This window comes from Perissodus microlepis, chromosome 1 (genome assembly GCF_051167445.1).
Source record: "Perissodus microlepis isolate ML-2025 ecotype Zambia chromosome 1, ASM5116744v1, whole genome shotgun sequence".
In the NCBI taxonomy this organism is placed as follows: Eukaryota; Metazoa; Chordata; class Actinopteri; order Cichliformes; family Cichlidae; genus Perissodus; species Perissodus microlepis.
In genome coordinates, this window is record NC_140461.1 from 2,726,276 (window position 1) to 2,753,918 (window position 27,643).

Consider the following 27,643-nt stretch of genomic DNA (forward strand, 5'->3'; position numbering starts at 1 on the left):
TTTAAAGATATTCCTATATATCTGCTTCATGAGCTGACAGCTCACTAAAGTGATACATAATATGAAATAATACCAAATTTTCTAACTGGACACTTTTCATGGAGAGACCCACTTGGTATGTTTGTTTTATGCCATTACTGATGTTGGTTTTCTTGTTTCTAAACAGAAATTACACAAACAAAACGTGGCAGAGAAGGAAATTCCTTCTACGTCTCATCAGAGGTAAAGAAATGCGCCACTCTTTAATGCTGCTGGAGATATTTATAGCAGTGCTTTAGTTGGAGCTCTTTTATTTCCCTTTTATTGGCATTTTTCTTCCACCTTGTGTATTTGCATCTTTTTTACTACTTCTAGTCTTGTCTATTATTTATATGGATGCAGAGATTAGTGTTTGAAAATGTAGAGTGTAAATGTATAAAATACATGATTTTGTTCATGTTGGTATTCCATTACAGTTATTCATTTTTATTAGCAATCTGTATTAGCAAAATGTACTCCTTCTTATAAATTTCCACAACATTTACACTTTTGTCCTCATCAGCATCCCGGATGCTTCTGTTGCTGCCACACCAGCTAACCCTGAAAATGGTCAAAAGAAGAGAAAATGGAGACACTTCTTCTGCTCTTCCTCGGTTTGCTTTTACACAAAACATATGAAATGCACATTCTCTTTAAATTGTACTTGTTAATTTTAAGTGACTTTACTTTTTTAATAACATTATGTTTGTTCGTCCTCTGCAGCAAACTGACAGCGATGCAGAGGCAGAGAGCAACACTGTGAAGACACAAAAAAGGTCTCGCTGGTCTCTTTTTAAATCCGGGAAGGTATGTTTTATGGAAAGAGTCACTGTCATCAAGCATTTAAATGAGAGCAATTAAGAGCAATGAGGCACACAGCTATGTCCTATATATATATCAGGTAAGAAGCACCACGGAAAAGATCCCAGCAGACCTGAGTTGGGACACTTGGATTATGGAGCTTCTGGACCAAGAGAGTGGATGGGAGCATGTGTTTAACAGGTAAGAGAAAGACGTCCTCCAAAATGTTTCAACTTCAAAGCTCATGCATACATGCACATACACTGCTCAGCATCCTGACATCTTTCCTAATTTTGTGTTCGTGTTTTTACCTTTTTGGAGCAGTGTAGCATGCGGTGGAAAAATAATAGAAAGTCAAACTGAGACTACAGACTGCTTCGGGTGAGTACACGTGGTGCACAAAGACCAAAGCTCACTTTGTCAAAGTGGAGAAAATGAATTCTTTTACACTGATACTGTAAACGTTGTGCGTGTGTGTCAGGTTTCCAAACATCGGAAACACCTGCTACATGAACTCCTGCCTGCAGAGCCTCCTCAACATTGAGGAGTTCATAAGAGACATCGGGCGTCAGGAGGTTTTGTGGAGCACAGATCCAGAAGCTCAGCTCTTAAGGTGCGCTACGTCAACCTTCTACTTTCTTCAAAACCCTGAAGAACAAAGAGATCTAACAGCAGAAATGTCTGTTTACCCTTTCCTTTCTACAGAAGGCTCATTGATGTCAGGGACTGTCATGAGTCAACAGATTATGGCCTTAAAGATCACCACCTAAGAGCTTTTAAGAAGGCATTCAGCAATCAAGCTCCTGAATACACCGGCAGTGCACAGAAAGTGCGTCAGCTATTTGGACATTTCGTTTTTTGCTTTACCTTCTGATTTTGATGTACTGTTTTAAATCTCTCTGCTTTTCTTTCAGGACGCTCATGAATTCCTAACATTGTTCCTCAATGAGGTCAAAAGGCTCGCACCTCACCTGGAGAGGAACGCAGCTCTCCTGGGCCAAAGTTATACCTGCCCAGTAGAAGACCATCACATTTTTAAAATGGAAAACATGAGGACATGCAAGAGGTAAGCCTGTCTTTCAGAAACGCAGAGCTGGTTGCAATATTTTCATATACCTCTTTTCCACCTACCTGATCTTTACTTTAACTACGTTACTCCTGAAATGTGTAGCTGCGGTCACCAATCATCACAGCAAGAGGAATTCACCAGCTTGTCTCTTGACCTGGTTCCAGAGGGGTCTGTTATAAACATGTTAGAGACATACTTGAAGGTAAGATCACAAATTCCAATAGAGTTGTAGTGTCAGCGATCTTAACACACCTTTTTTGTTAGTGTTTGTGTGTATGTGTGTGTGCATATGTTGAGATTTCTTTCTACCATAAAGCCTGTTTTCTCTGTGCTGTTGTTCAGGAACAAGAAATAGAATTTCGCTGTGATTGTGGAGGGACGGCCTCAGAACTGAAGTCGTCTTTTGATACACTGCCAAGGTGAGTAAGGTCACATCAGAATTGATCGACTGACCAGGTTTCCAAACTGTGGCGCATCAAATATCAGAGTTTTTCGAGACAATACTTGAGCAGTCGTTTTCTCCCATCTTCTGTTTGTGTTTGACACTCATTCTTCTTATTTTCTACCTTGTTTGTGTTTTTTTTCTTTTCTGCCAGAGTTCTGATCTTGCATCTGAAGAGGTTTGGCTTTACACAAACCTACAAGATTCAGAAGGTGGATGACCCCGTCAGGCTGCAGAGGGACTTGGTGGTGCCATCCAATCAGGTAAAAACAGACTGCAGAACGTCTCAGGCTACGTCCACACTAGCCCGGATAGATTTGAAAACTCCGTGTCCACACTAGCGTTTTCAGTCATTTTCAAATAGTTGTGCGTCTGCATTGAAACGGCCGAAAACGCTTACGTTCCAGTCCTGCGCATGCGCAAAAGTGAGTGAGAATTACAGAATTTGAAGAAAAGCTATCCGGAGCATGTACAAACTGATATTAATCTTTTTTAGGGCTGTCAAAGTTGAGAGCAATCAAAACAACTGCTGTATAATGCACTCGGCTATCTTTGTTTAATTGCTCACATGACTGCATCACATGACTAAAATGCGTCATCGTTTTAGAAAGTCTGCGTTTTCGAGTGTCCACACTGCGACGGGACAGCTCCGTTTTCAAATGTATGCGTTTTCGAGAGCGTTTTCAAGATGCTGTGTTTTTCCTTGAGGAAAACGCCGTCTCAGTGTGGACGGGAGGTCAAAGCGGAGAGAAAACGATGTGTTTTCAAACGAAAACGCATTCGTGTGGACGTAGCCTCAGCAAATCAGCTTAATTATGGCACTGATGTGAGACTTTATGAAACTAACACTCTTTGGATTTGTTCCTTCTCAGGGTGGTGGCTGTTACAGTCTTGTCAGCATCATCAGTCATTATGGAGGCACAGAGTCAGGTAAAACAACAGACTTGTTACAAACAGAAAATGAAAACTTGCTACTTTTCAGTGAAGGACTCACACACAAAAGCTTTTGATGTTCTAAGAAGCACTAAGTCAAAATCACTGTTTGCTTGAATCAGTTGACTTCCAGAAGTTGGATTCATTTGTCTTAATGTGATTTCAGGACACTACATCTGTAGTTCTGTCCATCCTGAGGAGAGTCAGCACTCTACATCAGATCGCTGGCTCACCTATAATGACGCACAGGTGCTCCACACAACTGGATCTGCAGCTTGTGAGGAACAGCAGCACTCGGCCTACATCCTGTTTTACAAGAGAAACGTAAGAAGACACAGCATCTCATCCTGAAGTGAGAGAATTTTTAAATGTCCTGTTACCTTGTTAACCAGTTTTGTCTTCATTCTCAGTTCTGAAACAGGAAATGGAAGGAAGGAAGGAAGTTAAGGTCATCATCATGCTGAGAAGGAAAAGCAGTCGTCCCAGCCCACCATCGCACACTGGAGGACAAGTACTGGTAAGTATTGCCCTCAGGAGGAAGGGTCCTCCCAGAGAGCCTGGTTCCTCCCAAGATTTCTTCCTCCAGGAGGGAGTTTTTTCTTGCCACCGTCGCCCCACATTCACTGGTCTCATCAGCAGGGACATTTTTAACATCCTAAGACCTGAACTCTTTCATGGCATGCATTTTTAATTTCTCTGTGCCATTTGGGTTGATTGGGACCTGATCGATGTAAAAACAAAGACATCAGATTCGGACTATCTTTTTTTTGTTTCTCAAAACAATGAGATCCACATATGAGGACGTTCATTTTAAATTTCGATTGAACAGTGGCAGTGTAATGTCCTCCCTCATAAGTGGATATCAGGTTTTTGAAGAGCAAAATTTTGTATTTTGGTCTAGACAACCCAAAATGTTATGTCCACATATGTGGACACCAGGTCCTAGGAGGTTAAAACAAAATCTACTAGTAGTGCACCACTACTAGAGATCGTCCTTTTCTGGACCAGTGTTTGGCTTGCTCTCTGGGAACAACAAATTAGTGCTGTCAGCGTTAACGTCATTTTAACTAATGACGTTAACGCTGACGTCACTAATTTGTTGTTATTATTATTAATATTATTATTAATTTATTTGTAAAATAAATTAAATTAAAAAATAAAGAAATTATTTAATTCTTTATTTTTTTTGTTTTATTAAAATCAAAATAACAACAAAAACAAAAATAACTAATAAAAAAATATTAAAAGTATTCAGCAGTGTTTTGTGAAATTTGTAATGAGCCTTAGTTAAGTTGATGTCACAGAAGTTTCTGAATCATTTAGATTGTTCAACAAACTGATTCACTCAGGTAAAGATGGTAAGCTGGAGCAATGGTACCCTTGGAGTTCAGTTTAAGTTTTCAGACAAATATTCCCTCGATCAGTTGCAGCTTCTGCTTTTAAATAAATGATTTAGCTGCAAATGTTTAGCTGCAGGTAGCAAAGTCCAAAAGTGACAACATTTCCACTGCAGTCTCTCCAGAAATGGCTTATAAAATTTTGACCAAATTAGACATTTATCCTTGGATCAATTAAAGGGTGAAAATCTTTAATTGTACCTTTTATAACATTTTAACAAGTTACTGTCTCCTGCTGCATGTTTCCTGTTTTGGCTGAACTTCATCAGCTCAAAAAACTCACCGTGCTGTGGTGTACTAAATGACCTCATGTACAGGACACACTGAAGGCAGGTTTGCAACGTTTAATCAACAAAGTCAAGATCAGTTAACAACAGCTGAACTAAAGACTTTCTTTTTCTCATCGATAAAATGAGGTCCATGCCAATGCGCTCAAATGGGACCTCCATTAATGGTGAGGGGCATAAAGGCGCTTTTTGAACGACCAGCTGGTTCACCAGCTGACACCACTGGACGCACACCATCGGCGCACATCCAAACATGCAAAAAATGCAAGATGGTGGTGCGCACAGATACAGCGGCTCTATGCTCTCGACACACTGAACATGGTCTGTCCCTACTCGTTACAACATGTGGAAATGTCAGTGCTATGTCAGGGCGCACTATTTGACTCTCAGCTCTCATCATTTGATCAAAGGGCCAGTTGCATAATGCCATTATCTTCTGTGTAGCGAATTGCTGGAACGGGCAACCCAAACGCCACGTGTCCCTGTTGGTGGTGTGTGCAGGCCTACATACTGTCCTATTGAGCTACTAAACCCCGACCAATCAGTTTTCAGATTTAAGGGGTATGATGGCCGTCAGCTAACCGCAGCTGTTACTCTTTGCATTTTCCCCCGATATTTCTTTTCCACCAGTACTATGGGGTATTTGTGAATATCCATGACTGACCCGGCCAGTTGGTCTTTGGACAGGGTCACGGCAGTTTCAAGGTTAAAAAAAAAATCCCTTTCACTGACAGACTGAAGGAAAGCTCCTCAAAAATGGAGGGTCTTCAAGCTCCTCAGTGGCAGGAAAAGGTTTCCCGGACCCAGTGTTGTATATTTGTTTCCCAAAAGATTGAAATAGTGGAGAGAAATCAGGTTCTGAAACCATCCAGAAGACAAAGTCTCCAACTGGTTTGTGGAAGTCCAGTTTCTCCAAATTAATCAGCGGGTGAAATGTCTCTTCATGGATGGTTTTGATTCTGTTGTTGTTCACGAATAAAGCCCTCAAAGCAGCATATGAAAGAAAGTCATCTTTCATTGTTGTCTCCAGCGTGTTAAAAGAGAGATCGAGCTCAGTGATGAGTTTTGAAGCGGCTGCAGGGACTTCTCGAAGGTTTTGGCTCAAACGGTCGCAGGATGTTGTTCACAGTGGTGACACTGTTGACTGGTGATTGACAAGCACTGAGATACTAACATGACAAACACAAGAAACATCATGACTTATTCTCCTGAGTGCCTGCAAAACACAAAATCAAACTCAAAGCTTTTCTCTCAGGTGCTGGTGTGGCACAATCTAATGATAAGAAAGGTCATGCTAACAGCTTTTGGAGCACAGCTGCACAAAATAACAGCTTTTGGAGCACAAAATGCATTACAGGCAAACCCAGTACCCAAACATGTTAACAAGGATAAAGAAAAAATCTGAAACAAAAGCAGGTAGTGTGGTGATTTATGTTGTGAGGATGCTTTCACTCCCATCAAAGTCACCCAGTGTTGAGAACCCAAATGAGCCCAAAAACCTCAAGTGGCTGCAACCAACAGCGAACGTCAAGAAGTGGATACTTGCATGTTGAGCCAGAAACATGCAGAAAACCCAAAAGAGGCAAGACGGCACATCTTGGTCCCACTCAGGCAGTACGAACACCTGGAAAGAGGAGCCCACAGTTCAGACCCAAGGTCACTGGTAAGGACACCAGCCAGCCAGTTATAAGTCTAGTTTTAATTTTCATTTTAGTTAGTGTTATGGCCATTCTAGGGGTGGCCAGACCATAATATAAGGGTGATCCACCCCTGTCTGACCCCAAGCAGCACATCACACAACCAGTACAATTTTGATGGTGATTTATTTACAGTGATTGAATTCTAACAAAGGAAAGGAGCGAACTATAGCTTCGGGGTGGACCCCAAAACAACAAACAAAAGGGACCGTATCTAAAGGATGTACAAAACTTATTTATGAAAAGAATAAAACCAAATGACAATGTCTTATCTCCCTAACTAACAAAAACATGAGAAAAGGGTAATCAAATAAAAAGGCAGTCCACCCCTACATGCTCCTGTATAAAGAAACAGGTAACACAAAGCCTGCCGGTTGAGGTCCATGGCGGTGTCATCTTATATGTTGTCTCCAGGTCATGAGCCAATCTGTATGAGCCGTCCCATGGATGCACCAATCACGGAAAGGCACCTGCACACTCAGATTTACATATGAGACAACATTACAACAACAGTCGTAACATTAACTAAAAATGTTTTTCACCATCTCGTTTTAACTTCTGGTTTAGCTTCAGCTAACTAAAACTAAATGGGCCTTGGAAATAATCACATCTTAATAGAGTGAACCATAGACTGTATAAAAGATAGGACCATTGCAACTTTACTGCAGCACTTCACCCTTTCACATAGTCCCAGCTCTTCTCTGTCATGTTTTATGGTTCTGCAAATGTCTTCAGTTGGTGAAAGGTCTGGACTGCTGGTGTCTTGTTGTGCTTGCTATGCATCCCTGACTCGTTTCTTCTTTCTGCATCAAGTAAGGAATGTAGTGAAAGTTCCCAAGAGGTTAAAAACACCACTGAAAACATGCCATCAGACCTGAGTTGGGACACTTGGATTATGGAGCTTCTGGACCAAGAGAGTGGATGGGAGCATGTGTTTAACAAGTAAGAGTATAACGTCCCCCAAAATGTCCCTCACTAACAAAAACATGAGAAAAGGGTAATCAAATAAAAAGGCAGTCCACCCCTACATGCTCCTGTATAAAGAAACAGGTAACACAAAGCCTGCTGGTTGAGGTCCATGGCGGTGTCATCTTATATGTTGTCTCCAGGTCAAGGAGACAACATATAACATGGATAGACAGACAGATTTCAAAATAGCCAGCTGGAAAAATGTTAACATAATGTTAACATATCTAAAGTTATCAAGAGTTGATATAGCCTTTATTCAAGAAATGCACATGTGCAAGTCAGAAGCCTTAAAACTTAAATGTTCCTTGGTAGGTAAAGTCTTTTCCAGTCCTGGAACTGATAAAAGTAGGGGAGTGTCGGTTCTGATTCATAAAGCAGTTAGCTTTACTGAAACAAAATTAATAACAGATAAGGAAGGTAGATTTATATTGGTTTATGGACAGCTACTGGACACACCAATAATTTTATGCAATATCTATGCACCTAATGCGGACATACTCGCCTTTTTTCATAACCTGTCACAGTATCTTTTGGAATTAGAAGGTGCACAAATAGTGGTAGGAGGAGATTTTAATCAAATACTGGATCAAGACCTAGATAGATCACTTCCTAGGAGAGGCACAGAGAGTAGATCTGTAGTTGCCATAAGGCAGATGACCTCAGATTTAGGTCTGAATGATATTTGGCGGACAATGCATCCAGAAGGCAGGGAATATTCCTTTTACTCTCCGCCTCATAATGTTTATACTAGAATCGACTACTTTCTTATTTCTGAAGCCTTAGTGAATAACTCTATAGATTCAAGTGTTGGTAATATAGTAATCTCGGACCATGTGCCAATTTTTCTATGTCTTGGAAATATTTTACAGATTCCGCAAAGCCGCAGATGGCATTTAAATGTGTCCTTAATTAAAGACTCTGGGTTTATTAAATTGATAAGAGATGAAATACAATTTTACAAACAGACAAATAAGCGAGAGGACACTACATTGGCTACTTGGTGGGATGCTATGAAGGCATACTTAAGGGGGAGGATAATTTCTTACGCTTCCTTTAAAAAGAAGGCAGCTAACAAGAATATCATTACGTTAGAAGCCAAATTAAAGGCACTTGAGGCAGTACATTCCCATACAAAAGACAGAGTTACGTTGAATAAAATCGTTAAAGTTAAATATAAGTTGAATGTACTGTACAACAGAAAGGCAGAATACGCTTTATTTCGCATTAATCAAGCATATTGGGAAATGGGAGAAAAGCCGAGTCGTTTATTAGCATACCGTCTTAAACAGAAAGACGGTATGAACCATATCCCAGGCATACGACAATCAGATGGGGTTATTTCAACTTCTATTAGACATATAAATGATGGATTCAGGGCCTTTTACAATAATCTTTATTCTACACAAGGGAGTTTAGATGAACAGAAATTCGAAGCATTCTTTACTGATTTAAACCTGCCACAGCTTTCTACTACTGACCAGCAGATTATAGATGCTCCAATTACAGTGGAGGAGATTACCCGTGCAATTAACAGTATGCCACTTAATAAAGCTCCAGGATTAGATGGGTTACCATTGGATTTCTATAGAGCATTTGAGGATATGTTAAGTCCCCTGTTGCTCGATGTTTATAATGAGGCGTTCAAAGTAGGCTCATTACCTCAGTCAATGCACTCTGGACTTATAACATTTATTCCTAAAACTGGGAAAGACCCTTTAGACCCAAGTGGTTACCGCCCCATATCTTTGCTGAATTCTGACCAAAAAATCTTGGCAAAGGTCTTAGCGGGTCGATTAAAAGTAGTAATGGTGAAAATAATTCATGCAGACCAATCTGGTTTTGTTCCAAACCGCTATGGTTCAGATAATATTAGGCGGTTGGTTAATTTGCAAAATTATGTATATGATTCAGTATATCCAACAGTGGCCCTATCGCTGGATGCTGCAAAAGCTTTTGATTGTGTTGAGTGGGATTATCTGTTTAAGACATTATAAAAGTTTGGTTTTGGTGACAATTTTATTAGGTGGATAAAGATATATATATTATATGATTCGCCTTCAGCTTAAAGCATCCACACAATAAGAATAATAAATCCGACGAATAGTAATAAGTGTGCCTCTTGGCATAGGCACACTTAATAAGCTTCAGAAAATAGTAAATCATGTAACATGATATTTTCGGCATTAAGCTATAACCAGTGTGTGACTTATTTAAAACATTTTGATTCATAATCAGAACCTTTTTTTTTTTGTCACAGCAGAGACAAGAAGCAACTGTTAAAAATGTTCCTAATGAGACATTTTAAGAGGAGGGAAAATTCCCCTCATACTGGCTTCACATCATTGGCTCCCTGTTAAATCCAGAGCTGAATTCAAAATGCTTCTCACATAAAAAGGGCCATAATAAAACAGCCCCATCTTATCTGAGAGGCCTCATAGTATCATATCAGATAGATGGAGCACTTTGCTCTCAGGCTGCAGGTTTTATCCTGCCCTCCTCCCCTCATTCCAACCAGTCGTGGTGGATGGCGGCCCGTCACTGAACCTGGTTCAGTGATGGCGGCCCGTCACTGAACCTGGTTCCGTCTCAGTTTTCGACTGTACAAAGAGAGAGTTTTTCTTTCTTAATGTCTCCAAGTCGTTGCTCATAGGGAGTTGTCTGAGGCTTTATTACTGAGGCTTTACCTTACACTATAAAGTACCTTAAGGTGGCTGTTGTGACTTGGTGCTATATGAATAAAATTTAAGCGATAGCAGCAAAGTAACAAAAACTGTTAACCCAAGAAAATAATGGAAGGAAATAGTTCTGAATATGCTTAATATGTGAATCCTCATCTTATATAGTTCATTTAATCTACTACATGTAATTTCATTCAGTGTGATGTTATATGTAATCTGTGTGGGAAAAACTAGAGTTATTGTCGTCTTAGTGAACTCTGTGGGTCAGAAGTTTCCGGCTCTGTACGAAGTGAGGGCTCGTGAGCGCGCTCCATTTGTTCTCCATGTGATCCTTTACTCTCTCTGTGCTACTGCGCCTCTTTGCCTGCTGTGCTACACCCTGGGATTACTGTTGCTGTTGTTTGGCCATTTACATGATTCTGTTCTTGTTGTACAGTAGCTGCTTAATAAAGTGTGTAAATGAACTCTGCTCTTCTTTAGATGATCTTTTGTTGGGTGTTTTTTATTTCATCTAAAAATCTACAAATGACCAGCTAAAATTTTGGCCCAGCAGCACACGCAGCCATACAAACTATTTCATTTTCAGCTGCTGCTATGAAATCAGAGCCAAATGGAAAAGCCTGCTGCAGCGTTTTTTTCACTCTGATTTTCTGTTTGTATTTGGATTCAGCCAGTATCCAGTATTTTGATCATTTATTTCCAACAAACAATTGAATCCTTTAGTTTCCAACACATCACCCAGTTTGCATCAGTATTGATCTCCAGCATGTTTTTCAAACTCATTAGTATGCTGTGCAGTGCAGCGGGCTGCAGCGGGCTGACACGTTCATACAAGCTACTGTTTTTAATATTTATTCAGCTTCAGAGTTAATCTGTCATATGGTAAAATGGCCTGTATTTGTATAGCGTTTTACTAGTCCCTAAGGACCCCAAAGTGCTTTACACTTCCAGTCATCCACCCATTCGTGATGGCAAGCTACATGTAGCCACAGCCACCCTGGGGCACACTGACAGAGGCGAGGCTGCCGGACACTGGTGCCACCGGGCCCTCTGACCACCACCAGTAGGCAAGGGGAGAAGTGTCTTGCCCAAGGACACAACGGCCGGGGCTCGAACCGGCAACCTTCCGATTACAAGGCGAACTGCCAACTCTAGAGCCACGATCGCCCGTCATAGATCAGAACTGATTTTTAAATTTTATCAATGAACTTATTTGACATATTTTTAATCTTTTAATCGAAGTAGTCATACAACTGTCTCAAAAAGCAACACTTAATACTTTAGTTTGTCTTAAGAACTTAAATGAACGCTGCAAATATTTTCTTAAGTGGATTCTTTTGCAACCCAAAACTCAGCAGCTCTATTCCATATATGCTTTGTTTTGATCTACAGACGCCTATTCTGTCCACATTCAGTGTAAGTGAGACCAAATTTCACCACCAAAACGTTGTCAACGTTTCCGCATGCAAGATCAAATCTGTGATGCAGAGGTTGTTTTGCCTTCATACAGAATACAAGATATCATCATCAGCGGGCCATTATGACCAAACACAGGACCACACATGATGAGTTTGTCCTTCGGTGGATGCCATTAAAGAGTCACCTGGGAGATCATTTTCCAGTCCGCTTTGCTGTGGAATCCGTGACAGGGTTAGCCTTTCATTCATTTCTTTAATGATGGAGTTAGTATGGGGACCAAAAACTATCAACTGACTCATTCCCTGTCTCGCAGGCTGGGTGTAACCAGCTTTCCAAGCGTTACACATTCCCACTCACATGCAAACCCAACCTCACAGTAAGTTCAGTTCAATTCAGTTTTATTTACATAGCAATAAATCACAGCAACAGTCACCTCAAGCTGCTTTATATTGTACGGTGAAGACCCTACAATAATACAGAGAAAACCCCCAAAAGCAGATAAACCTCTATGAGCTAGCACTTGGTGACAGTGGGAATCTGCCGTGACCGGTAGATGATGTAATGACTTATCATTATGTTAGGTGTTAAGAAAATAAACCATCTCCTGCCTGAAAAATGAAAATAAAGAAGGATCTGAAACAAATAATGACAAAGCTACCAACACTGAACTTTAACATGATTAATTCAGGTAAACACAGAATCATAAAACATCCGGTGTATCCGTTTACTGGAAAGTAACCAGACCCAAGTCTAATCTGCCTACGTGAATGATGGTAATTATAAATCCTCTCCATAGTAAAGTTGTTAAGTCATTGTTCATTAATGTTTTTTTTCTCAGGTCTGGTGTCTATCAGTCTGAGATGAGGTGTGCTATCCTGGATGTCAGGAAGGAGGAAAGTGAGTCTAAAGGCTACTCTGATGTCAACATTTATTATTTAACACCTGAAGTTTTAACATACTGGCAGTACTGCAGAGTGGTTTGAGTAATACCTCTCTTGTGAACCACTTTGTAACATATATCTGTGAAAACTGCTATATAAATAAACTTTTACTCAATTACTTTACTTGCTTACTTTAAGTAGTTGTAATGTGAGTGTTTTTATTTTGACGTGTTATTGACTTGTTTCAGTTAAAACCAATGTGATCTGCACTGAGTCCACAATGAGAGTTGAGATTGACAAATCGTCCTTCTGTGGACTCCACGAGGATCACCTGCGTCTCAGTGAACCCAGCAACACCCTCTGCAGCCTGGAGAGATACTCCAACAGCACTCACGTCATCATCATCATCCCCCTCAGTGCTTGCGGCACTCAAATTGAGGTAACGAGGGCTCATTTGTGTCAACACACACAAATTCATACCCTCTGCAGTATAACGTAGGAGAGAAGGTTTACATGGAGATAGATGCCTCCTCTACAGTCAACAACACAGAGATTTTTGTGGAGTCCTGCAGAGCTTCGCCATATGACAACCCCAACTACCACCCGACCTACTCCATCATCGAAAATGGGTAGGCATGAGGACAGGTGGTGTATCAGTGAAGGTTCTCCTGTTTATCTGTTTGTACTTGAAGCAGTTACCTGAGTGCCTTTTAGAATAATTTCTCTCATCTTTAAGAATTTCAGGTGTTATACAGAAGTGGAAGTCCATAGAATAAGGCTCTTTAAAGGTTTTTAAGGCATCAGGCTATCACTTGAATATTTGTGAATGGCGCTGTATGATGGTTAAACAAGGATTTATGATGAAATTGTAAGTCGTTGTCTCTTTCTTTGCATTGTGCTGTGATCAGGTGCCCAGTGCACTCCACTGTTATGACCCATGCACCAGACAACAAGAGACAGTTTAGGTTCTGCATCGAGGCCTTCAAGTTCATTGGTTTGCACGATCAGGTAAAGAATGAGTTTAGACCAGACCTCTAAATACGTTTCACATTGTTGTGCTTGAGCAGCACCATCGACTGGAACCAAATTCCTTGTATGTGTTTGCGCATATAATTGGCCAAAAAAGGGGTTCTGATTCTGATGAATTCTACACCCAAAACTCAAGCCATATCTTTTTAATCTGATTAACTTTATTGCATACTCGCACATCTCGTGCACACATTGCTTGAAATTTGCTAAAAGTTACCTAATTTTTAAAAAGTGTATTATGCGAAGAAAACATTGCAAATGTGTCCATCATGGGGGGTGGTTTTGCAGGAAAAAGGCCTGCTTTTATTTATATGCTATAGTTTGTCATTTGTTGTTTGCTCATGTGGCCAAAGGGCAGATGATGTTTGCTATCAGTCACTAGAACCTTCCTTCAGTATGTTTCAGTGAAACTTTCATGATGATTACCTAATGGGTTTCAGCCAAAATTGTTCTTAAGATCAAGATTGTATTTGTTGTTTTACAAATAATACCAGCAACAGACTGAGAGGGCAGCTATTATGCTTATAATTTAATGCTTAAAATAGTTATTTCATTGGCTGGGAATACATCCTCACATTAGGTTTGACAGCATTTCTAGTTTTGGCTTAAGCATGAACTGAGGCTGCGGTTTGGGGAAGGCCTCAGAGGAGGCTGGCTCCCGGGCCGGGCAGATCTCCATGATCTCCATCAACAGCTTGCAGCGCTGCAGACAGGGAAGCTAAATAAATAATCTCCATTTAAATCTGTGATGTCCACTTAATGTAAATTCAGTTTTTCCATCAGAATGTTTTAATGCACGTGCAGCACTTGGATACTGAGAGATTTGAGGTTGAGTGACACGCAGAGCCAAAAGTTTCACTTGCATTCAGGTATACATCAGCTGTTCAGTGATGGTATGTGAAGCAGGAAACCCCAACACCAGGCGCTCACAGGGATGCATCAACTCCACGTCAAACGCTCACCACCACTCCCACTGCTGAAAGAGAGGTGCTGTCATGCAGACTGCACAGCACTTAATTTCCCAGGGTCCCCTGTGCTTGAAGAGGTCAGCAGACATCAGCAGGAGTGCAGGTGTGGAAACAGAGTCGGCTGCTTTGTTTTAGTCACTGTAACTTTGGATAACGCTGAATTAAAACTGATCTTCTCTTGTTTCCAGGGAACGCCATGAACCTGGTCTTCATCGCTGGATGTCTTCTTGCTGCCGTCGCTATGATCTGTGGCGTGCTCACGTTCAGGGCCGAAATAATGGTCAGATACCAAGCTTTGTCCTCAACTGAAAGTTAAAACCCTTCGTGTGCTCCAGTGGATGAGATGAAATTATTTAGATCAGCCTGCAGTCTGAGTCTGCGTGTTCATGTATCTTCTCATGTGTGAATTAACTGATGAAAATCAATTATTTTCTATCAGTTATTATTAGAATATTACACAGCTTTGGGTGCATAAGCTAAAATGGGTTTGTTTTTTTAAATCTATAGATTTACAGTATAATTTGAAATGAATAAATCCTGATTATTGATCCTGATCAAAGATTTATAGAATAATGAAACTCTTATTACTGTTTTTGTCCATGTTTACTTTCACCTGTTGACTGTGTAGCTCAAAGTCACAAGTGACATTTACACAACATATACTTCATTCCACAGTTTCACAAACTGTGAAACAAGCTAACAAAGAGCTTGTTTGTGCTGCTTCTTCCTCCGGGTCTCTCTTGGAAATGAGGATATTTTTCCTTCTGATTAAATAAAGATGAAAAAAAAAACAAAAACTGCTTCTGTCTGAGATATGGTGAAACGTGGAATCCAGTAATTGTGACACATACTTTCATTTCTAACACATTTCTTACCAATCTGTAATCTTGGATTAATGTTTGTAATATTATATCAATGTCAAGCTTAAACGACGTCACACACAGAAGTCTCTGAAATCATCAGCAAAAGTTCTAAAAGATCACAGTTTTCTCTTTGTGTCAATATCAATAAACTTCTTACAATGTAACTGGTAACGAAGCAATCTATACTGGGCAGCAGGAATGTTACCACAGCAACCCAAATCAGCTGTTCCTTTCCTTCTCCATAGTAATCGTGGTTACACGTCTTTTCTGTCCAATGTGGCCTTTTTGGTCTCGAGTGTAACCTAAGGTTTCATCGTTTGTTTCCATTCATCGATTGCAGACTGTGACAGTGACATGTTTACCTCCTTTAAGAGAGAGTTCTTCACTTAAACACAAAACGTCAGTTTTTCGTGTGATTGAAGGTTTCCCAGCAGGTCAGTAAATACAGAACACTTGGTTATAAAGATTTTATGTTATTACCTAAAACTACACAGCAGGTAATCTGTCAGGTGAAACAATCAGCTGACTGACGGTCCTCACAGAGGACAGACCTCCAGCTGATTCACCACATCTGATGGGAGCGGATGCTCTTTAGTCTGGAAGAGAAAACACAAACACACAGACAGTGAAGAAGACGGTTCAAGGTGCTTTGCATACGACACTAAATTCAGTTTTTAAAAATAAAAGCATCTGTTTACTAAACGTAAACAAAACACTCCCCAGACACTGATTTATTACCCCTCTGAGAGATCTGATAAATAAAATAATGATATCAGAAACAGAAGAGCAGAGGAAAACAAACTATGTTCTTAATTGAACGCAGTGAGTTTCTGTCAGTGAGCGATGGATTATGGATTTAAAACGTTTTGGTGGAAACAAAAAAAAGAGAGAAAAAAACTCTAAATATTGTTAATAATGACTGTTTTGCAAACACAGCTTCTGACTTACATCAGCACTTTATAATAAACTAATTTCCAAGTGTCTCCCATTCCATCAGGGTCATCTTTCGATGCTCTGACAGGTGACCTCTGACCTTTTTAGCAGCTCGTCTGTCGACACCTGTCCGTCTTCACCTTCCTGCTCGCCGGCTCCTCCTCCTTGCTCTTCTTCGGCTGCTTCCTTGTGCTTGTGCTTCTTGTGTTTCTTCTTCTGTAAAGAAAAAAGAAGTCACAGAGTCAGCGTGAGGAAGGAGTCATTTTATCTGATCTGATCCTTATTCTTCGTTTTCTACCTTCTTTTCCTTCTTGTGTTTGTAATGCTTCTTTTTCTTGTGTTTCTTCTCTTTGCTCTTCTTGCCCGTTTTAACCTCCTTGATTGGAGGGCACATGGAGGCGGCGCCTCCTCTGACTAAACACAGGAACAACAGGCAGAGGTTATTAATCCTCCAGCAACGCTTTTACGAAGCAGGATGCACTTAATGAAGTAGAAGCAGAAGAGGAGCAGTGAAAGCGTCGATGAACAGACGCTCTAGTTCTACACACTGAATGTGGATCGATTCACACGAATGTAACCCAGCTGAGCTGATTACAGAGAGATTGCTGTATCTATAAAAACAATGTCCACGCAAGGGAAACCATGTGACTGGGTCACGGTGAATAAACTTGAGTTGTCTGTTGTTGATCTGGTGGGTGACACTCACTCAGAGCAGCCGAGGGAGGCGGCAGCTTCGGCCCAAACTCCTCCTCTTCCTGTTTGGAGGCCTGAGTGGAAACTGCTGCTTTTGAAGGAGCAGAGAGGAAAAGAGTTAACAGAGTTACGCTCGACAGGGACGTGAGATTAGAAGAAAGGTTAAGGCAATTCAGCAAAGTCAGAGTACCTGCTTGGTGACTGGAGGAGGTGGTGGCTGAGGAGGAGGAGGTGGTGGCTGAGGAGGAGGTGGTGGCTGAGGAGGAGGAGGGGATGCTGAAGAGGTTCAGTGGCTCCGAGTCCACTTTTCCTTTATCCTCCTTTGTCACCTTTTCTTCCTCCTCATCGCTGCTCTCCCCCTCTGATGAAGAGGAGGACTTCTCATCAGAGGAGCTGGCAAAGATGGCCTTAAACAGATCCATGGGAGGCCTGCTCTCCTCTTCCTCCTCCTCTTCTTCATCACCTTCTTTCTTCTGCTCTGAGCTCTGCTGCTCTGATGACTTTATCTGTAGAAGGAAGGATAAACTCTTTAGATTTAAGGACTTCCTCGCCTGCTGGTTTGGACACTTCGCTCTTTCACTACCTCCGGTTTGCTTCCTGGAGCCTGATCGCTGCTGCTGATTGAGGCAGGTAAGGCAGGTAAAGCAGGCGTGGGGGTGTGCTCCACCTTGGTCTCGGTCTGGTTGCGTGCAGCACTGAGAAGCTCACCCAGTGGGTCCTCCTTCTTCTTCTCCACCTTCTGCTCAGAGACATCCCACCTGGACTTCTTCCCGGATTCTGGAGGTTTTGGAGGTGCTGAAGAGAAATAATGAGCCTTCTCTGTGAGCACAAACACTGTGGTGTTAAACTGAAACTAAGAAAACATCAAATTTGTGTTGAGGCTACAAAGAAACTTAAATTCATGGAGGAAAAACTAAACGGAAAGAAAGTATCAATTTAATAAAAGCAATCACTTCAGTTTTCCTGTCTTTACTTTTTTATCCTAAATAAATCCTGATTGGTTAACAAACCTCAGTCTGACGAACAGCAGATTTAACCCTTAAAACATTTAAATAAATTCTTACATAACTCTTCAGTCACACTGAGATATTCTTTGATAAAAATGAGTTTGGATCAGTTTTCATCTACTTGAGTTTTAAAACACCGTTCGGTTTGCAACACATTTAACTTTCATTTGTGCTGAAAAAAAAAAACCTGTCTACTTTATTGACGTTTAGTGTGACTGTGACAGGGCAGGATGTGATAAAGCTGCTGCAGTCAGAACCCATTTACTCGCTTTGGCTCATCGATATGTAAATGGAGCTTGGGAGCTCGCTCACGTCTCGCTGTCAAAGCTAACACTGCTTAACTGCTTTGTGCACTGACAGCTGCTCGTGTGGCCGACAGAAACAAGCCAAGCAGGCAAAAGTTGCTACTGAAGGTCTGATCTTCTCTCTCAGCACACCTGGGAACATCTTTTATGTTTAAAATAATACCGAGCATTATTACAGGCGGGTGCTGTGGGTGGCAGTAAAGACAACATGGATTTAAACAAGCTTTTAAGTTAAAGAAACAAGAAAAAGGGCTTAAAGTTCTCTTACAGAATATTCTACTGCTGTGTGAAAGCCTGTTAAAACTCTTTAGCGCCTCCTGTGTGTGAATGAAGTTACCTGCAGCCTCTCTGCTCTCAGTCACAGTCAGGAAATTGAAGACTGAAAACTTGTCTCTCTTCACTTTGGGCAGACCCACAATACCGGACCTGCAGGACCAATCACAGTGAGACTTTAGCTTAGCAGTTTGGATTTAACCTCGACGTTCTGTTTAGAGCCGATTCAGTCCGATCTGAGTGCCATACCCGGGGTAGGGGTCGGGCACGTTGAATCTTTTGCAGAGCAGTTTGTCAGGATACCACTCGAACGTTTCTCTGGTCAGTTTTCCAAACATCTTCATCTTTACTGCAGACTGTTTGTCATCCAGGTCTCCCTGACAACCAAAAGAAAGCATCAGTGACTCCTGAGCTTACCTGCAGTGTAGGGGTGTGGTTTTTTTACAGCACCAGGTGGCGTCCTACCTCTTGGTCCCGGCTGACCTCCACGCTGTCATCGTCCTCCTGGTCTTTGGCTCTGGTGAAGCGGGAGGACAGCGAGGAGGAGGTGGGCCGGTACAAGATAGAAGCTCGGACAAACTCCTCCCTCTCCCGGCTGCGCTCCCACTCTGTCATTCCCGGGTCTAGACTCTGCTCCAGAGCGTCTGAGGGACACACAGAAGATTTTTACATTTTAATATCCAGGCGGTCTCTAATGTGGGAGGTTTTATCCAGTGTCTGTGTTAGCCAGTAATCACATATACGCACGTACTCAGACACGTAGGAGCATTAACCCTCTGGGGTCCAGGGTATAATTGGCCATTTTTGACTACTTTTGATTTTACTTCTATATTTCACCTTTAAAAACTGCTTTTCTTGCCTTGTTTGGTATCATTATTTTCAGCACAACCTCAAATATCTGAAATTTGAGTTATTTTTTAATTTTGGCAAACTATATTAGAACAAATGATCTAAATTCAGACAAAAAATTCAAAATCCGAGTAGAAAAAAGTTATATTTTTTACTGTAAAACCCACAAACATCTTTAACGAATCATTTTCATAACTTGAAATGCAAATAGAAATTGTACATTTCTAAAAATTATGCACAAGATTTGCAAACAACAAAGTTATATGGTACTATTCACCTAAAAATGCAGCCAAGGCCTCAGGCGTTTTTTATATAACCATTTAAATCTATTTACAGAACAATCAGCTGTGCTGCATCAAATAAGGAGGCACAAATTATTTGTGCCAGTCCAAAAAATAGTTTGTGTTCAGTATAAGACAGAGGAGAACACCACAGGCCTAAACCTGCAGGTCTGACAGCAGGAGGTGGATCAGTCCTGTTTTCCATGTGGGAACAGCGTTTACACTGGAATCTGCCTTTGGTGGCTTTTTTGGAGCAAATGTGACATTCAGCAGTCTAACTGACACACAATACAAGACAATAACTACACAACACACTAACTACAGCCTCCAAACACGCTAAACGTCACTAATGTCTCACATATGAAAACTCTCTCTCTCTCTCTTTCACTCGCCCACTTTCTCTCGCGGGTGTCACTCCTAAATCTGCCCCCTCTCCCTAAGCAACCAAGTGCCACATGTTACCATATCATTTTTTTGATTGGCTGACATGGTAAACTAAGGGGTGTTTTTTCTTTCTTCACTCGTAAGCGGAGTGTTTGCGAGCGCTGTCTGTAGGAAACGCCATTTTTACCGTTCTTCCTGCTGTAAACGCCGCTGTTTTGTTCAGAAAAAAACATCGCATGTATTTTTTTAATCATAACTCTGGTTTTACGTGGCCCATCGACACAATTCAAAAACTGGTATATAGTTTGAAGTCCGCACTTTCGACCCAAGTTGAAATGGAGACTCAGAGTCGCTGCATCTTGTAGCTGTGTCGTCTTAAATTGGTCATGTGATTTTGACGCGTTCGTCGACCCCAGAGGGTTAATGATGGTTTTTGTGGTTTAACTAAAACTGTACCAGCTATATCAAAGGATCCTGCAGTGCATGATGGGACCTGCAGGGCGGAGCCTCGTACCATTGTCTCCCTGCTTGAGACGGCTCAGGTAGAGTTCGTAGCGTGCCTGCTTGCTGGGGTTTTTCTCAAATGGTTTGAAGGTCTGTGACGATGTTTGGATGCCTCTCCACGCTGCCAGAGCCTCCTGCTGGAGGCCGGAGGAGGCAGGCAGCACTTGTGCCGACTTCCCTGATGTCTGCGAGGCATGACTGGAGACGGGGGTGGAGGTTTTGGCCGAGGGCGGGTTAGAGGAGTTGCGGAAGCTGAGCAGGCGCTGCCTGTCCTCGGGCCTCAGCAGCTCCATGACCGAACTGGGACCTGATCGGGATGAAGTTGGGAAAACATCACCAGCAGCATTAACGCACTTGCCATCAGAATGAGACACGATGTCCGGATTATCCTACATTTTTAATTAATCTAGAAAAACTACATATAGTTTCAACCCTTTTTAATTTTCCTCATTTGTTGTTTTTTGCACTTCTGTGATTGCTTCATTTTTCAGCAATCTCTTACCTTGCAGGGCGTCCTCTCCCAGCAGCGCCCTCCTCTGGCCAGAGTCCAGCTGGTGGCGTCCTGCTTGCTGGGGCTCCTCTTTGACCATGTGGCCTTTGGACACCCGGAGAGCCTCGGCCAACGCGGGGCTGACCCCAGAAAGATGTGAAACATCGACTGAAGGACGGAAATGATGGACTGGACGATAATCGCGAGGCAGACAGGGAGGCGGGAAGATCTACAGAGAGATACAGAAACATGAGGGGTGTGTCCAGGTACTGATGAGGACACGTGATCAGATATTTTGAAGCTCCTCACTGTTTTTTCCTCGAGGGGTTTCTGTGCCAGAGTGAATCCTTCCAGGATTTTGCCGAGGTACGAAGCATCTTTACTTCTGTCTGGAAGCAAAAAAAAAAATCCAAATAATTTTCCATCTTACTTCATGAATGCTTTCGTTTCAGTTTTTCATGGACAAAAGAGAGACATTATTCTTTAATAATTAAAAAAACTAAAAAATACGCCTCTCTGGTGGAGAAAGTATTAAAAATGATTTCCCTGCTCTAAAATAAGGCCGCCTGACAAAGAGCTTCTCTGTGTGAAAAAGCTTAATGACTGGTTTAAAAAATGCCTGGAACTTTCCAGGTTTTCCCAGGAAGCATTACCTTTCTTCTTAGTGTACTGCTGCGGGGCCGTCCAGCCGTACAGGCTGTCGCCCGGCTCCTCTTCTCCCAGGATTGTGTCGTATCTGGACATGGAGTCTCTGTGGTACACGTCTTCATCGTCATCCTCTAACGCACCCACGCCAAAGGCCTGCAGGTCAAAGGTCAGCAGCCAAACACTTTGTATTTTAAAAAGACAACCAAAAACACTTCTGGGTTTTGTGAGCTCACCTGTCCGACCACTCCTCCTCTCCTCGAGCTGCTCTTTGTGTCTCCGAACAGGCGATTCCTCGTCTCAGACTGAGGTTTAAACAGATCGATGTGTTCAGCCGTGCCGTGACCCAGCAACGCCAGGCTCGGGTCCAGACCGCGGTACCCCAAACCCTGAACTCCCAACCTAGGGTTGAAATCCACCGGAGTTACATCCTTCGGGGCAAAGGTCACGTTCTCTGGAGCAAACTCCTCATCGTCATCCTGATGAGGCAGAGAGATTTCATGCACGCACAGGTGAAAATATGCAGCATGCATTATGAATTTCAGATTCAGTTTAGATCGTCCTCCATCAGGTTGTGTTAAAATATTCTGTCTAAGCAGCCGCACTCACCTCCGATTCCTCCGAACCAGCAGGGGGCAGCGTGCAGCCGTAAACTTTACCTCCACCGTCTGTCAGCAGGACAAAGTGTCAGTATTTATACATTATAACTAACACCAGACAGATACAAGATTCATGCTGAAATGAAACACAGCATAAGATGAAGTAGGAAAAACAGAATTTAAAAAACCGGCATCAAACATCAAAGCTGCTGCGAATCTTCACTTGAGACGCTGAGTGGACTGATTCAGTATTTCATTTTTTCAAGTTCTGGTTTTAAATGATCCAAGACACCAAAGCTAACTCCACCTCCTCATCGGCAGCCTCAGAGTGAATGTGCTCACATTTTACTGACACAGTTTATTCTGTGTGAAAAGAAACCAAAGACGGGAAAAAGCTACAAGTTTCCGAACTCACATGAATCAGATCACAGTGAGCAAACTACAGGTGTGAAAACGCCATAAGTCAAGTGTCACAGGGATTATTTTACCCTTTACAAACTCCTGAATTTCTCTTATTGGTCAAGCAACCTTGTGCCTGTAAAGATGACACACTTACCCCTCTGCTGCCTGCGAGCTTTCCTCTTCACACGAGGCCCGACGCCCTGACCTTCCTTCCAGCCCATCTTCATCAGCAGCTCCACCCCGATGGAAGACCTGAGAGACAAAACAAACACACCTCAGAGCAAATTCACTCTGCAAACTGTTAAAGAGTGAAGGATGGACCCGGCGGTGCTGCAGAAGCAGGCTGCTGTCCCACAGTTGGTGGGATGTGGGTGTGGCAGCAGTTACCTGGCAGGTGCGATCAGCTCCTCCAGCAGCGTGTCTCCGGGGATCAGAGCCGCCTGAGCGCTGATGGCTCTCGCCTTCTCTCCGGCCTCGTCTCTGCGGCTGGACGAGAACTCCTGACTGGTGGTGATCTCTCTGGGAGCGATGCCGTGTTCGCTGAAATCCTGACAAACACCAACAACGATCTGCATCAGCTCCACTAAACCTGAACCTCAAACCTCCTCACGTCTCTTCTGAAACGTGTTCTGCATACCGCAAAGACCAAGCACTCAAACGCTGCAGCGTAAAAACTATAAAATCAGCTTTAGATGATTTCCAGACATCAGACAGCTGCTCTGACAGAAGCGTATAAAATGTTATTTGATATTTTAGGGTATTTGATGTTATTTGGATAAAGTCCCAGATTTTCTTTTACATGTGAATAAAAAACCTTCCCCTCTCTCTGGGTGGTTGTACCTCCTCGTCCATGAAATCTTCTGGCCTGGCATGGTGTTTCTCAGCTTTCTGTTGCCGTGACGACACAAAGGCTGATGGGGTCCAGCCTAAAAAGACACGGGGACGCCAAATGGCAAGATATGGAATCAAAATTAAAATGCTTGAGCTGAAAAAATGGTTTCACTGTTTGCAGAACAACATCTGCGACGGACACCAGCATCGCAACATGGAAGAAAAGTGGAGGACAAAAAAAAGAAAACAACACACAGCTACAAAGCAGTCAGTCCACCGAATTACCAGAAAGTCTAAAAACAGAAAACCAAGGTGCAAAGTTCAGGTCTGCTCTAAAGCCAACTTCAAAATCAGAGGCTGGACTGAACCAAACACCGTTAGCTTTACGATGAGGGGACACCACCTCCCCTTACACGTCTGCATGCAGCGCTCCATAAATATCACATTAACTAAAATATGTGTGAACTCTACAGGAGGTGTCTCACCTTCTTTTGAGCCGACAGTGTTGAAGTATCCGGCTGAAAAGCCTCCAGTGAACGCTCCGTGGAACCTCTTATATCGTCCCTTCTCATCTTTGACTGTCTGATCGTGGAGCGGGACGGGCTTCTTCAGCGGCTCGTCTGTGAAAACGCACGGAAATTTTTAAATGGTAAACATTGAAATGGGAAAACATTTAAAATTGTTGTCAATTCTGTACAAAACAGAGGTTGTAATAAACTATAAGGATTTGGAAGTAATTTATTGCTGATTTATACACTGGTCAAAAAGGAAGCAAAGGCAACAACAAGACAACCCCCCAAAAAGCAGATGAGGGGACAGTCCATTGCTCTCTCCTTTTCTCTCCTCTTTCTTTTGCTAGTGTCACCGATGATCACCACTCGTCACTGCTGGCAGCCTGAGATGGTGTCTGTATCCTATTTGGGTTGCACAGGTAGTCCAGCTCCTCCATGTGTATCATCTTTGTCTCAAGAATGTGGAGGAGATACCAGGAGATGGAGCCGTAGAAGGTCATCACCCAAGATCGGCATCTGCTCCTTTGTGTGAGGAGCAGGATGAGCTCTGCTATAAGATGACCTTCAGCTGGTTACCCGTTTGCATGTTTCTGACCAAACAGTCAGAAAAAGACTTCACGAGGGTGGCTGGAAGGTCCAATATCCTTCAGTGGGACCCGCGCTCACAGCCCAGCACCATGCAGAACCAGCGGGTCCACCACCGCAGCCCAGGGTAGGCTCACACTGCGCTATGAGTTAACCACTACATCACAGAGTCTGTGTAATACAATTTCTTTTTTCCTCCAACTAGTAACGACATTTACGGATATTCTTGTTTTTGTTTTCCCGCATTAAATACACTAAAAATATATATAAATAATCTACATCCTGTAACGATATTTAAGACACACAATGTCGCACAAAGCCACAGTATAGTCTTTACCGCAGTAAGCACACAAACCACACACTGCAGCTTCAGATTTGAAGGGGAAAAAATAAATGGCAGCTTTCACTACAACTTTGAGGCCGAACTGAAGACCTGATAGTGCTGAAACTTTAGAGATGAGAAATGGCACTGTATTCAGTAGTTATGTTCAACTACTTTAATCAGCAACATTAACATAAAGGATTTTTGAATGAGGTCTGGGTTTCAAACTAGGAGGCTATGATTGCGCTTAGCTAGCTGCTCGTTAGCTGAACTCAGTGAAGTAGCGCTGCGAACGGCGCAGCTAGTAACGCTTTGCTTTAAACACCTGGGAGATTTTTTAAATGCAAGTAAACAGATGACCGAGATCATAAAATTCACCCCACCTTCTTCCAAAGGTTCCAAAGGAGTCCCGTAAGTCACAAAATCTTCATCGCTGTCGCTGTCGGACGCCATGATTTATTTTTTTACTCCGTTTACGGTATCCGCAAAAGGACAAACTTTGTGAAGTGTACTTTAGCGCTTCACAAGAACAGTTGGGGAAAATAGCGACACCTTGCGTTAGCTACAAATAACTACATCAGCTGTAACTACATTCACTCAAACTTTAGTAAAATATTTATGTGAGACACTTTCCCTGTTGTGAGGATATCTATGCAGATATAGCTTGCCTTAAAATCAACAAATCAACAATTGTAAATATTTCATATAATTCATTTAAGATAAGGCATATTGAAACATATACTTATTATTAAAATAAAGTCTAATATCTTAAAGTCTAACAAAATAACAGAATTAATGATGGCTTACCTATTACTAGTTTGTGTTATTATGAGTTATTTATAAGGACTTAAAGTTGTTAGTGTGAGACAAACTTTTACAGTGACAACATTTTTTCTTCTAGTTCACTATGATTCTGTTTCTTTACTGGAAATAAATATTCCTGTCTGAAATGTCATTAGACGTAGTGTGTTTAATGAAGAAGGTGGTTTCGCCCTTGTTTGCTATTAAGTGCTTGCTTTAGTTGTCTTTTCTTCTTATTGTTTGGTTTGTTGATAAAACAACCAGATTTATTGTTTCTTACTGAACTGTGTAATTTCCTCTGCAACCTCGGAGGAGCTGAAGTGTTGGCTATCGAATGTCCATCCAAAGCTCACAGCAGTTTGTCATTTGTTTTCTTTGAGCCTGAAATCACTCACACCCCCTCAGTGATCCATAAAACCCCACGCTCTTGACAAAAGCCAAACGCCTGGCTCAGCAGAAAGCCAAGACCCTGTAAAGATCCAAATCTGAGACCCCCACGTCTCTGCACAGAAAACACAGAGCCTCCCTGCTCTTTGTAACCCGACCGAACTGCTAAACTTCAGGGGGTTTAAACTAACTGAATCTGGACCGAGCTCAGGGTGGGGGGCCACAGGGTCAGTTTGGTGGTGAAATCTGTGGGCAGGATGAAGCCACAAAAGAACCAGGTTATCAGAAAAGAGCCCGGACAGAGCCGAGGTAGAGCCGGGACACCAGAGTTATAACAGTTTTGTTCCCTGTTGTTATTTTATATTTCCTTTTCAGTACAGTTTAGTTTCAGTCATTTTTCAGTTCTTCTAGTTTTTTAATCATGAGCAGTATATTTGACTAGGAAATGTTGAATATGGACTTTACAATATGAACACAGAACTTTAAAGGCAAGATACTCAAAGTCATGAACAAATTCTTTACCAAAACCACCAAACGGACTAAAATTAGAACATTTTTTCATTTGAGTTTGACACAATATCTTTGTGTCCATGTGTCCATCCATCCTCATCTGCTTATCAAATTCAGAGTTGTGGGGTGAGGTGGGGGCGCATGGACCCTATTCCAGCTGCCATAGGCCGAGAGGTGGGGTACACCCTGTACAGGTCACCAGTCTGTCGGAGAGATAGCTTTCAATCTATTTTTTTTGTCAGTTTTTACTGAGGTTGAGTGAACTATAATGAATAATTGAACGAACTATGCTTGGATAAGAATTATCATAGAAAAAAAAATAAACTTTTAACCTGACCTTGAATAGTTTTGGAGACCTCAGCCTGTTGACTTAACGAGTCCCTTCCTCCTTTTGGCCACTAGGTGTCAGTGTCTGCCTGCAGGTCACGGGTTTGTCTCACAGCTGGGTTTACTCTGCACGCTCACATTAAAATAACTGACAGAAATATATATTTGTATAATTTAGACTTTCACTTGCAGGATGAACTTGTAAATGTGATGCATTAACAGGTCAGAGATGGAAAATCCACACGAGGAGGCACCGCGTCGAGGCACCAAGGTTACACTCCCCAAAAGTCTGATGATCAGTGAGGGAAAAGTTGTTCCTATCTCCAGAAGACAGATACAAACATTAACCATGGCTTCATAGTTTTCCAAGATAACGGCTTCAAATGCATAATAAAATTAAAAGATTGTTATTGTTTGTTTATGCGCTGTTTTTCCTCCCTTGGTTGCTAAGACTTTGCAGGACATTTCTTGAAAAGCCAGAAATCTTTGCAGACATCTCACCATGTGGCTGCTCCTCATAAATCGTTGCATATGTTCATAAAAGTGGATCCG

The 27,643-nt window shown here is 42.0% G+C and overlaps 3 protein-coding genes across 4 annotated transcripts; 2 read left to right on the plus strand and 1 right to left on the minus strand.

Moving 5' to 3' along the window:
* The first annotated feature begins 730 nt into the window (after window positions 1-730).
* On the plus strand, window positions 731-4,318 carry LOC146393122 (ubiquitin carboxyl-terminal hydrolase 37-like). The gene is made up of 11 exons (XM_084926723.1): window positions 731-1,020; window positions 1,144-1,200; window positions 1,301-1,432; window positions 1,525-1,648; window positions 1,734-1,885; window positions 1,991-2,090; window positions 2,231-2,307; window positions 2,485-2,593; window positions 3,203-3,260; window positions 3,430-3,587; window positions 3,674-4,318. The coding sequence occupies exons 1-11, from the start codon at window positions 866-868 to the stop codon at window positions 3,677-3,679; spliced, it is 1,128 nt and encodes a 375-aa protein (XP_084782849.1). The 5' UTR covers window positions 731-865; the 3' UTR covers window positions 3,680-4,318.
* Window positions 4,319-6,509: 2,191 nt separating this feature from the next.
* LOC146393123 (uncharacterized) lies at window positions 6,510-14,904 on the plus strand. Its single transcript, XM_084924966.1, is given in 7 exon segments — window positions 6,510-6,610; window positions 12,549-12,607; window positions 12,840-13,030; window positions 13,069-13,220; window positions 13,500-13,599; window positions 14,490-14,691; window positions 14,777-14,904. Coding segments are annotated over 7 exon segments (933 nt in total).
* Window positions 12,092-25,544, minus strand: gpatch1 (G patch domain containing 1). Of its 2 annotated transcripts, XM_084926762.1 has the most exons (20): window positions 25,450-25,544; window positions 24,133-24,267; window positions 23,657-23,742; window positions 23,204-23,364; window positions 22,971-23,068; window positions 22,425-22,483; window positions 22,052-22,294; window positions 21,824-21,971; window positions 21,480-21,559; window positions 21,183-21,399; window positions 20,691-20,987; window positions 19,128-19,306; window positions 18,912-19,039; window positions 18,727-18,815; window positions 17,661-17,872; window positions 17,268-17,583; window positions 17,091-17,168; window positions 16,683-16,798; window positions 16,485-16,600; window positions 12,092-16,047 (listed from the first exon to the last, which is right to left on the minus strand). In XM_084926762.1, the coding sequence occupies exons 1-20, from the start codon at window positions 25,517-25,519 to the stop codon at window positions 16,014-16,016; spliced, it is 2,862 nt and encodes a 953-aa protein (XP_084782888.1). In that variant the 5' UTR covers window positions 25,520-25,544; the 3' UTR covers window positions 12,092-16,013. The 2 variants fall into 2 exon arrangements, with proteins under 2 accessions (XP_084782888.1, XP_084782879.1); XM_084926753.1 differs by having other exon boundaries at window positions 17,091-17,583.
* Between the last annotated feature and the right edge of the window lie 2,099 nt (window positions 25,545-27,643).